This window comes from Haliotis rubra, unplaced genomic scaffold (genome assembly GCF_003918875.1).
Source record: "Haliotis rubra isolate DU_JTF1 unplaced genomic scaffold, ASM391887v1 Scf1495, whole genome shotgun sequence".
NCBI classification, from domain to species: Eukaryota; Metazoa; Mollusca; class Gastropoda; order Lepetellida; family Haliotidae; genus Haliotis; species Haliotis rubra.
In genome coordinates, this window is record NW_025765442.1 from 99,234 (window position 1) to 112,370 (window position 13,137).

Sequence of the window (13,137 nt, forward strand, 5' to 3'; positions counted from 1 at the left end):
TTTCTGCCGGCTACACGAACCAGGGCTGAGATGTTTAGAGGTCAACTGTCCTCACAGACCATTCGAAATCGGTTGCGGGCTGCCAATCTCCATTCTCGACGTCCATATCGTGGGCCAATATTGACGCCGTTTCATCAACGTCAACGTCTGCTGTGGGCCCAACGTCACCTCCAATGGACCCAGAGAGACTGGAATCGAGTCGTCTTTAGCAATGAATCCAGGTTTACCCTCAGATTCGCGGACGGCAGGCATAGAGTCTGGAGACGACGTCGTGAACGGTATGCCCAATGTTGTGTACAGGAAATCGACAGATTCGGGGGCGGAAGTTGCATGGTTTGGGGTGCTTTCTGTGGGAATAACCGTTCCCGACTTCTGGTCATCCGTGGAAACCTCACAGCTGCTGCTTACCGTGACCAGGTGCTCTAGATTCCCTACTTTAACGATTTATTGAAGTCACTCTATAGCGTGGATTAACGTTCGACCAACATCTGCTAGGAACTACAGTCATTTATCACTTTGTGAAATATGTGACAGTAGTCTTGATACTGACAGCTATTAAAGCTGTTATATTTTGTTATACCACATATGTGTTGATAACAATGAGTCCTACGTTGCATCACCATGGAAAAAAGTATTTCTGTACTTTTCAGATAATGAATGCAGGGCCATTGTCAAGCCAGGCCTTTGGCCAAAAACAGTGCGACTAGGATATGCACCGTAAGTACAACTAATGTCAAATCGTTTGTACATGTAGTATTAACAATACTTGGTATGTATGCACATGCACATTTTGTTGATCTAAAAGTTCGGGTGTAGGGATGCTTGTACTCTCACCAACCCCACCCACCCACATCCACATCCACACACACACACATACATCCACATCCACACACACCCACATCACACACATCCTCACACACATCCATACACACATCCACACACAACCACCTCACACACACATCCACATCCGCACACACCCACATCACACCCACATCCACATCCACACACACCCACATACATCCACATCCACACACACATCCACATACACACACAATCACACACACAACCACATCACACACATCCGCACACACACATCTATGCACCCATCATCCACACACACACACATCCACATCCATCCACCTCCACACACACATCCACCTCCATCCACCTCCACACACACATCCACTGCACACACATCCACACCCACACACACATCCACACACACATCTACATCCACATCCACACACACACATCCACATCCACACACACAAACTCAACCACCCACCACTACTTTTTCTTTTGCGTAATCATTCTTATCATTTGTTTTTTATCATTTGATCATTTAATGTTTTTTTGTAGGTTATAGATAAATGTAACATGCCCATGCATCTAACATGTCTAAGGCATGATAGTTCGCAGTGCACAGGTGTTTCAATTTGTCCCCGCCAGAAGACTGACAGTACGGAACTGATTATGCTGAATATGTGTCAAGATTTGTGAACACCATACCTGTTTTCAAGAGCTTCATTAAAGTGGTAGACCCGTGAAGATCCGGGTTAGAATTGGTCTTCAGCAACCCATGCTTGTTTTAAGAGGCGACTAATGGGATCGGGTGGTCAGGCTTGATGACGTTTTTGACACATGTCATCGTATCCCAATTGCACAGATCGATGCTCATGCTGTTGATCACTGGATTGTCTGGTCCGGACTCGATTATTTACAGACCGCCGCCATATAGCTCGAATATTGTTGAGTGTGGCGTTAAACAACAAATACTTCAAACCAGCAGAGCATATGAAGAAGAGGATTCAAACTGATCGTCTCCTACCCATGCTTGTCTTTATCAGATGATCAAGTTGGCTGACGTAGTTAACACATGACATCATTTGACAGTTGCGTAGATCAATGTTCAAACCTGTGAAAATCCAGGTTAAAATTGATCTTCAGCAACCCATGTTTATCATCAGAGGCGACTAACAGGATTTGGTGGTCAGGCTTGCTGACTTCGCTGCTCATGTTGCTGATCAGTGGATTGTCTGGTCCAGACTCGATTATTTTTACAGACCACTGCCATATACATGATACAGCTGGAAGATTGCTGAGTGCGGCGTTTAACAACAAACAAATCGTACCCACAGACATACCTTTCATTCAAGCAGACATACCGATCATACCAGCAGACATATCATTTATTTGAATCATTCATACCAGTTATACCAACAGACAAACCTAACATGTGTCATCCAACTCGAAAACAATGTGTCTGAGACAATAAGACATAAAAGTGTTTCTGGAACTTTTGAAAACTGTTCCCAAATGGAGACATTTATGGATTTGGCTTTGTAAATATATTTTTCATTTCTTTTGCCATCAAGGAATAAAGAGTGCAGATGGGAGTTTCAAGCAACGAGTTGGTTTAACCAGAACAAAACACTTAGTGTGACATTTGTCGTGGACATTGAAAACACTACAGATTGTTCAAGAGAATCTGTTTCAGTGTATGCTTGTAAGTATTGAAACATTGATTTCTTGATAGGATGAAATTCTCTTAACGGTTAGTCTGAAACTAGGTTTTACCATCACAATATGGTCAATATTTTAGTGTAAAAACAATGAAGGATCTTTTTAAACAGGTCAATTATCATTTAATAATTCTAAAAAAATTTAAAGTTTTGATAAATATGTATTGTAAATATATAAATACCATAATTGCCAACAGCTGAAGTGATGTTGTAAATCCAGCTAGGGTCCATGCAGGAAGCAAACATGATCCTTAGTATGGTGATGCCGTCAGTTGTTGACAATCTGTAGCTTGTTTTATGTGTTATATTGTCCATGGTTTTAGATTTACATGCTGTGATTTTCTGGTTATTTTTAATGTAGTTCTTCAACAGGTTCTATATTCTCGGTTTATGTGTCATGATTGTATAACATGTTTTAGTTACTGTATGGCTGAAATACTGTCGATGTGACTAGAAATCTTAACTCACTCAGTAACTCACAGAAACTAAGTTACTCATGATAATGGCTCTAAGTTTTACTTGTCACAGTACGGTCAATGAAGGCCCGTTGACATTGGTTTGAGTTAGCCAAGATTAATCTAAATCTAATGAATAGCATACACAAATGAAAATGGTTCTAATCTTTTAGAAAAAATGTTTATTTCACAGTTTACAAGGATAGTAATCTTGATATTGGTAAGAATACATTAGAATTTTCGTGAAATTGATAGATTATATGTAAATATGTTTTACATTTTGTATTTTAACTTTACTTCGAGTGAGTACTCTATGGATGTTTTTGGTTTTCTTTGGAAATAGTTACCTCGTCCAGCAATACACTGCTAGCAGTTCTGTGTGGTAAGATTACCAGAGAATATAAGTACTTCATCAAGTCCCTCCTGGTTGTATTCAAGACTGGATCTAGTCCTACACAGGCCCGACGTGGTTTAAGCATGACACACTACATGACTGGTGGTAAGTCAAGACTTTAAGATAGTATAACTGACGATACAAGGTTATATCTTGTATGATGACACACCAGATGGTTCATGGTAAGTCAAGACTTTCAGGTAGTTTAACGGGTGATACAAGACAAGGTTATATCTTGTGTGATGGTACACCAGATGATTGATGGTAAGTCAAGACTTTAAGATAGCCTTAACAGATGATACAAGGTTATATCTTGTATGGTTCATGGTAAGTCAAGACTTTCAGGTAGTCTAACGGGTGATACAATACAAGGTTATATCTTGTGTGATGGTACACTAGATGGTTCATGGTAAGTCAAGACTTTCAGGTAGTTTAACGGGTGATACAAGACAAGGTTATATCTTGTGTGATGGTACACCAGATGATTGATGGTAAGTCAAGACTTTAAGATAGTCTAACAGATGATACAAGGTTATATCTTGTATGGTTCATGGTAAGTCAAGACTTAAAGATAGTCTAACAGATGATACAAGGTTATATCTTGTATGATGATACACCAGATGAGTGATGGTAAGTCAAGACTTTAAGATAGTCTAACAGATGATACAAGGTTATATCTTGTATGATGATACACCAGATGATTGATGGTAAGTCAAGACTTTAAGATAGTCTAACAGATGGTACAAGGTTATATCTTGTATGATGATACACAAGATGATTGATGGTAAGTCAAGACTTTAAGATAGATAACAGATGATACAAGGTTATATCTTGTATGATGATACACCAGATGATTGATGGTAAGTCAAGACTTTAAGGTAGTCTAACAGATGGTACAAGGATATATCTTGTATGATGGCTGTAACAATGTGACGCTAGGACGAGGACCAACAATAGACGACTGAACAGCACAAGTTTAATTGAGACACTGAGTGCGATGTGTACAAGGTGACACGGTTCGCAAGAAGCACGTGCGAGGCAGGCACATCCGGGTAGGGGTCCGGTCCGGCTCGCCTGGCTCAGTATACATGTAGAATGTGTGCAGGACTCTTCTCATTACGTCTCCCCTCTCAAGTACTAAACTTCTCCAACTGGGCTCAGTTGTTCAAAACTTGGTTATCTTTTATCCAGCCGTTAAGTACATTTAACCGACCGACCGTTAACTAATAACAGAGGGTTATCTTGTTGTTCAAAACTCTGTTAACTTTAAACAGGTTGTTAACGTGACGTAATGTTAACACACCTAAGGGCCGCCGCTAACTTTATAACAGTGTGGTTAAGTTGCAAATGGCGTTCATGGCTAACACTGCTTTCATGAGGCCAGTTCAGCAAAGAAAGGATAGGGTGTATCGTGGACTGGACTTCGATACTGGAAATTATTCTGACGAAGAGTTACATACGAAACTGTAACTATGCACTTCATAGGAACTAAACTACATGTTGTACAAAAACATGATGCCTACGTTTCATCTTTTAACACTCGTGTAAAGGTTTATATATGTTTTACTACACTAAATGTGTGAATTTCTTCTGTAAATATTATTTAAACAAACACTTTGAAAGAATCAAACACGTACACCCTATACCCACGTATGATATGATATTGAACAAGACTAAATGTAGATAATTAAATTAGTTTCATGAAAAAATATCCGAATGATTACATTATGATACTAAAAGTGCAATCGGCGGGATATGGTGATTGTGTATACTCTTATTCTACCGACCTTCACCTCAGAGAAATTTCCAAATATGTACAACAATGTTGACGTATGACATCACTACCGTTGAGATTTCTTTAAAAAATGGCGGCTGACTTGGGTTTTGCGAGGACCCTTCCCTTGATTAGGGATCGTTTGTACATAAATATGAGATGTAAGTAATCAGAATGATTCTGACTATCTGTGTACTGTTACATGTTTTTATCGTTTTCATTTTAAGAAAGAGAAGAAGCGGACAGAAATGCCGATTATTACCGTTGTCGTTCTGCGTGATTTTGCGTCAGTCATGGCGTCACGCTGTACAGAAAATTGACATTCTAAAATGTATGAGGAATTCAGTAGGGCTGGGACGAGTAGGGAAAAAGGGAATGGAGTACCCGCATGTACTTACCCGAATCGGAATCGAGTACCCGGAAATGTAAGAAATACATTCGGGTCAACCTCTGAATATTCAATCACGATTTGACAGAGACTATTATAGAAAACTTGAAAAAGTGGTAATAAGACATTAAAACTGACCTCAAGCTATTTCATTTACGTCTGTTTAACCAATATAAGAGTAACACCATTACTTACACTCCTCGTTATAACAACGAACGTTTCGTTCCTGCTGTTACTGTAACTTGACTACTCACTGCACCTGCACAGATAAATTACAGTCATGAAAACTATGCTCCATTAATCGGACAATACCAATGATGTAAAACCCCGTGAATTTCCGGGTTAGAATATTGATCTTCAGTAACCCATGCTTGTCGTAAGAGGCGACTAACGGGATCGGGTGGTCAGACTCGCTGACTTGGTTGACACATGTCATCGTATCCCAATTGCACACATCGATGCTCATGTTGTTGATCTCTGGATTGTCTCGTCCAGACTCGATTATTTACAGACCGCCGCCATATAGCTGGAATATTGCTGAGTGGGGCGTAAAACTAGACTCACTCACTCACTCACTCACTCACTCAATGATGTAAATGTCAAACAAACTATTGTCTGCCCTTGTCATTACAGAGCTCTCTCCCTTTCCGGGTACCCGATTCCTAGAAATAGGACTCGATTCCAGCTGTACCCGACCCGGATTCGAGTACCATAGTACCCGTCCCAGCCTTAGAATTCAGTGATGCATTTGTCGCCGCTGAATATTAAATATATGTGATGTAATTGGCGTCTCAATACAGGCCTTCGCGAAACGTTGTGAGTTGTGAGTGATATGCAGGCCTACTTCGTAGTCGCTTTGATTAAATGTTATATTTGAATATCGAAACTTTTTGTCACAGCGAACACAACACTATCTCTTGTCGTTTTACACGATAATGTCTGGAATTTTACACTTACTTTATAAAAATATCTGAATGCTTATGTTATACACTGATGTATTTTATATGAGGAATACAATGGCACAATAGTATTTCTCTGCCGAATCGTTGCAGCGTTCTATAATACACTTATGAAATATAATACATGTTTTCCGTCCTTGAAGACATTGAAAAGAACTATCTATGCATTTTCTATAGTCACTTGTGAATTGAACTAAATGGAGGTTCATCTGATCAATGAGTATCGAGGAAATTATGTTCATCTGCTACAGCGTTCTATAATACACTTATGAAATATATTCTCCCAAAAAAGAAACGCATCATGAAAATAGAAATTTCATGTAGCAATGAATTAAAACGTTATTCATTTTACAAAAGGTTTTGCTCTGTTTATGAGTCCTATGGTGTTTATGTTTTGAAACATCACAACAAAACGCACCATCAGTACAATACCCGTATTTAACAGCATGATTTTCAATTTCGGCGTGTAGTGTCACAGAGTACACAATTCACATGCAATGCACGTGAAAGTTTGGGATCAGATAGTCTCAGTGATGGGTATAAAAAGATGATCGCTGTCTGTCGATTATTCACTGTATTTGGAATATTGTTGACGAACGCAAAATGCCACGTCTAAGTAAAGCCAACCGTCATATCGCCATTGGTTTGCTTGAAGCTGGCCAGTCTCAACGTGCAGTTGCCCGACGCATGAATGTTCACCAAAGCACCATTTCACGGCTCTGGGAGAGATATCGCCGGCAGAATGCGGTAGCAGATGCCCCTCGTATAGTGGGCGACCTCGAGCGACCACTGCGGCGCAGGATCGCTACATCCGGGCACATCACTTGCGTCATCGAGCAGCTACGGTGACCAGTACCGCTCGACAAATACCCGGACTGAGGAGGCTTTCTGCACAGACCGTCAGGAACAGGTTGAGAGAGGCTGGTTTACGCGCCAGAAGACCTTATTTTTGCCCTGTGCTTCGACAACAACATCGTCGACATCGAGTTCAATGGTGCACCAACGTGTTGGCGTAGAATCTGGTTCAGTGATGAATCACGATTTCTATTGGAACGACGCGATGGAAGAATGCGGGTGCACAGACGTCGACGTGAACGTTTCGCCGACGCTTGCGTTCCCCAGGTGGACAGATTCGGCCGGGGAAATGTTATGATGTGGGGAGCTATCACCTGCCGTAGGAGATGTGATTTGGTGATGATCCAGGGCAACCTGACAGCTCAACGGTACTGTGACGAAATCCTACGCCCCCACCTCCTTCCAATCATTGATCGCCAGAGGGAGTTGTTTCAACAGGACAATGCCAGGCCCCACACAGCACGTCACACTAGAGACTTCCTCCAGAACCACAACATCAATGTGCTTCTGGCCCAACTATAGAGTTGGTCTCAACCATTGACTGGATTACATTCTCATCGTCAGCAGAGAAATTTCGACTTCTCTTTTTCCTTGGGGTGCAGGCGACATTTCGCGATTCCATTTTTTGGTAATCCGGAAGTAAACAGAAAAAGGAATTGTGGGATATATGAAAGCCAACCAGTGACGTTAACCACACTATTAAACTTTGACGGCGACGTTAGCTCAACGGCATGACTAACCATGTTTTGAACAACGCATATTTAACGTTCGGTTACCTAACGGCCGGTTAGGATTTAATCGGCCGTTAGGAGTTAACCGGCGGTTAAGATAACCAAGTATTGAACAACCGGGCCCTGGTTGGGAACCATGTGAAACGACGGAGACATCACAGACACAGGAGACGTCACAGACGATGAAGATGGACTCGACAACGATGGAGTTGTAACATCAGCGGTTCGAGCTCTCTTCACTGGTCCAGGTGTGCGTGGTGACAACAGAATATCACGACGATTCTGTCGAAGTTGACTACCACTATCTGTCTGAACATTGTAAGATCTTGGCCAGCGTCCTGAACGACTGTACCACGTTGTGACCAATCACACCGTCGATGATCACGCACTGCAACTCTGTCACCACACTGTAGCCTACTCAAGGGCTTAGTAGACCTGTCGTAATAGTGCTTTTGTTTTAATTTCTGATTTTCTTTAAATTTAACAACTTTACGAGACCTGGAAACTTGCAAAAGTTTCTCCTGAATAGGGAGATTAGCGCGAATACGTCTGCCCATGAGAATCTCTGCAGGGGATTGCCCACAATCCAAAGGAGAGCTTCTGTAAGCAAGCGATCCCATATAAGGATCCTGATTTTCCTTAAGCAAAATGTTTTTCACAATCTGAACTGCTTTTTCTGCCAAACCATTCGATTGTGGATAATTTGGACTAGACGTGTTATGCTTGAATTGCCAATCATGTGCAAACTGTCTAAATTCATGACTACGAAACTGGGGACCATTGTCTGTAAATACCTCGTCTGGAATACCATGGCGAGCAAACACTGTTTTCATGGCGGTGATGACTCGACGAGACGACGTATCTGTCAATGAGCATACTTCCGGATAGTTGGAGAGATAATCTACAATCACCAGATAATCCTTCCCACCACAATAAAAGAGATCTGCTGCAACTTTCTGCCAAGGGCGAGAAACTGTCTGATAGGCTGCAAAGGTTCAGGCCACTGTCTGTTCCTGTAGGTTTGACACATAGAACAGTTGGACACAATATCATCAATGTCATGATTGAGTCTGGGCCAAAATACAGTTTCTCTGGATCTACGTTTACATTTTTCCATACCAAGATGACCAGCATTAATTTTGTCTAGCATGTACTTTCTCAGTGAGGTAGGTATTACTACCCTAACACCTTTGAAGATGACACCATCTACAACAGTCAAATCATGTCTGTAGTTCCAATACTCACGAAGATTCACGGGACATGAACTTCTATGCTCTGGCCAACCTGATTCAATAACTTCCATCAAAGCAAATAGCACTGGATCCTTGCTTGTCTCCTGACGTATCTCAGCATAGCGTGTCGTGGACACAAGGAGAGACGGGACGACCATGTCAACATAGGCTCATGTCAACAGACTAAAATCTTCCCAAAGATGGGAAATATATGCCCAATGTTAAAGATTAAAGTTGATTAGTTACATGCAGAAATATATGTCTAATATCATTGTTTTGAAACTCGTAGCGATTTATAATTACATTTCCTAAAATTGTTGTAAGCGCACGTACAATCTCCATAGCAAGCCCGCAAGATCGTCAGAAATGCCCTCAGTTGGAAACATGAGAGCCGTAATGTCAACAAACGCACGTGCGTGTATTTGAATCTCTCACCGTCAATCGCATGATTCTTATCGAAGACTTCATACCAGGCAGCAAAATCCTGTTAGCTAAGTTCTTTGTACTTTCAATATGACGATATATATTTTTCATGATTTTTTAAACAATGACATGATGCCATAAACGTTTTAAGTACTCGGGATAATGTTTACCAAAGCACCGCAGTCATTTACGCGCGTTCTGATGGGTTTGTCGTATTTTCGCACATAACAAGCATCGAGCGGGGGACGAGTGTTCTTAGAGGTTACGGAAAGGGGCGAGTGGTGACGAATGCACCTAATTCATTCTGGGAAGCGTCAGACGAAATCTTGATCTTCCTCCCAGGATCAAAGAACTTCAGGACTGGTTCCTGTGACACAACTTGCTTCAGAGACAACCATGTGTGTTCCTGTTGAGGTAGCCACTGAAAATCAACATCTTTATCCAACAATTGTCTAAGAGGTTGCGTCTTCTCTGACAAATGAGGGATGAATTTGCCTATAGTCCGTCAACTTAACTTTTGGCACCCTGTTTTTCGCATTTTACATAAAACTCCTGAATATTTTAAAACGCTACTCTGTTCATATGGTAATTGTATACTGCGACCTAACAAAATATCGATTTTAGTAATTCTAAAACGATTATTAAAGATTTTGCCTTTAAACCTGTCAGATAATAATTGTAAAACTGTGGAGAGTTTTACGAGGGGTTAACGTACGTGATGGAAAAGCCAACAACATTGTAAAATGTGTGTCAGCGTGATATGTACATGCACGGGTATTTACATTAGCACGCTCAGGTGATGTCAAAGATCGTAAACACACAGGTTGTGGTAAAAACGATGTTGTACAAAGATGGCCGGTAAATCATCAAAAGAGTTTACAACTTTTTTCAAGCGCAAGGCAAAGCGAAAAAAAACCCTCTTGTTTCAATTGAGTGTTTCTCCAAAAGACACGTAATGCCACCAACATCTGCAAGAGAACATAGCAAAGAGTTATCTCCCATGACACTATTTCAGAGACTGACGATTACATGACAGTTAAATCGGGGACCGTCTCAAAACATGCAAAGAAAAGATAGCTTGATGAATTCGATAGAAGGGTTGTGAGGGACGTCATGCGTCGGTTAAATCGACCCAGTGAGTCCATATCGTCAAGCAAACTGAAGAAAATATTGTTCAAAAGAAGACCATGACATCAATGTATCAAAGCATACCATATGAAAGCTGTTGCTCAAATTTGGATCTTGATACAAGAGCTTGAGCAACCAGTATTTAAAGACTTCAATAAATCTACTTGTTTAAAATGGATTTGTGATGTTTATACAGTCACTTCAGATTTATTTGCAGGCGTAACAATGTAAACAAGATGCACGCGTGTCACACCATGTTGTTTGCTGTTCCATCGTATCATTTTACTCCCTTGTATAACTACTTCTATTTTTCATATTTTTATAAGATGGCTTCTTAAGAAGAAACTTTAATAATTGTCATAAAATTATGAAATTTAAACCTTAGGTAGGTCATAAGATATAAAGAGCGTATGCCTAAAAACATTTTGAAGGCATTTTTGGTTAAAAGGTAAATTGTGAAAAACTTGGTGCCAAATGTTCAGTTGACGGACTATAGGTAGTTTATCATACCCAAAAACCTCTGGACATCTTCACACCATCACTGCTGATCACATAAACCAGGAAATGTCAACTCGGTGACCCCAAAAACACATTTGTCTGGGTTAAACTTCAAGTTATTCTGACGTGCGATATCGAGAACCTGAGAAAGATGTTTATCATGATCTTCAGGCGTTGAACCTGACACAATAATGTCATCCATGGAGGTATCTACACCTTCTACCGAATCAAACAAGGCGTGTATCGTCTTGTGATATACTTCTGGGGCAGAAGATATGCCAAAGGGGAGCCGTAAGAATCTATATCTTCCAAAGGGTGTTATGAATGTACAGAGATTAGAACTCTCCTGATCCAGCTTTAGTTGCCAAAATCCAGCTGATGCATCAAGTTTACTGAAATAACATGCATTCGAGAACTTTGCAGTGATTTCCTCTCGTATAGGAAGTTTAAAATGTTCACGTTTAATGGCCTTATTTAAGTCTTTAGGGTCGAGGCAGACTCTCAATTGCCTGTTTGGCTTTTCAACAATTGCAAGAGGACTCACCCAGTCCGTTGGCTCATTCACCTTGGTTATGACGTCAAGCTTCTCCATGCGGTTGAGTTCTTCCTTCAGTCTGTCATGCAAAGCAAAGGGTACTCGACGACATGCGTGCACAACAGGCGGAACATCATTGTCGAGCTTGATGTGGTGGACACCTGTCAGATCACCCAGACCCTGGAACACGTCTGCATAGTTCTGAAACACTACATCTCCGTCTAAAGGTAACTCAGAACCAACAGAGAGAACACGACGTACCAAATGCAGCTGGTCACATGCTTTTAACCCTACAATAGACTGAACATCTTCTGTAGTTACAACAAACATGAGATCAATTTGTGTGTTCTTGTGACAAACTGTAGCTGTAAACTGACCCATTACAGGAATATCAACATGAGAGTAACCAGTGAGTTTAGTTCTGGAGGGACGCAGTCTTGGCTTATCAAGTAGCCTGTTGAATCTTTCTCAGAAAGGATATTAGCTTGAGCACCTGTATCAAGTTTAAGTGGCAAGAACGTGTTATTGACTTGTAAGGAGACTATCCAATCTTTTTCAGAAACGACATCTGTATCAATTGAATCCACAAAGAGTTCATCTTGGGTTTCCTCAACAAAGTGAACTTTACTTTTTGATGACTGATTCTTGGACCTACAAACTCTAGCAAAGTGATTCTGTTTCCCTCATTTATCACATGATTTTCCAGATGCAGGACATGTTCTAGGAGCGTGTTTAAATCCACAATAGCCACATGTATCAGATTGCTCAGACGAACGGGAACCAGAACTCTGGGGCTTTTTTCTGTTAGATTTTCGATTGCCAGATTTTGATTGTTGTTCAACAGAATGTACCGATTGGGAGTCTAGTGGATGAATGTCCTTAACTTGGACTTTACTAGCTTCAGCAACTCTGCACATAGTAACAGTCTTATCTAAAGTCAAATCATGTTCACGCAAGAGCCTTTCCCTTAATGCATCACTTGCAATGCCACAAATTATCCTATCTCGGATGAGAGAATCATGCAAATCTCCAAACTCGCATGTTTTTGCTCGACTCTTTAACTCTGTAACATACTGGTCTATTTTCCCCCCTTCCCTCTGGCTACAGGTAGACGACTTTACCTTGTCACCTTTCCCGACCTTGTCAGAAGCAGTTATAAACAACTGAAACCGTTGCTAGAAGTTACGTCAGTTCTCCGCAAGAATACCAGTCAACAGCAAAGGCGAGGGTGGATGTAGTTTGT

At 40.9% G+C, this 13,137-nt stretch overlaps 1 protein-coding gene across 1 annotated transcript; it reads right to left on the minus strand.

Moving 5' to 3' along the window:
* Positions 1 to 8,314: 8,314 nt before the first annotated feature.
* On the minus strand, positions 8,315 to 12,275 carry LOC124270060 (uncharacterized protein K02A2.6-like). Its single transcript, XM_046705082.1, has 4 exons — positions 11,904 to 12,275; positions 10,028 to 10,154; positions 9,085 to 9,284; positions 8,315 to 9,034 (listed from the first exon to the last, which is right to left on the minus strand). The coding sequence occupies exons 1-4, from the start codon at positions 12,273 to 12,275 to the stop codon at positions 8,315 to 8,317; spliced, it is 1,419 nt and encodes a 472-aa protein (XP_046561038.1).
* Between the last annotated feature and the right edge of the window lie 862 nt (positions 12,276 to 13,137).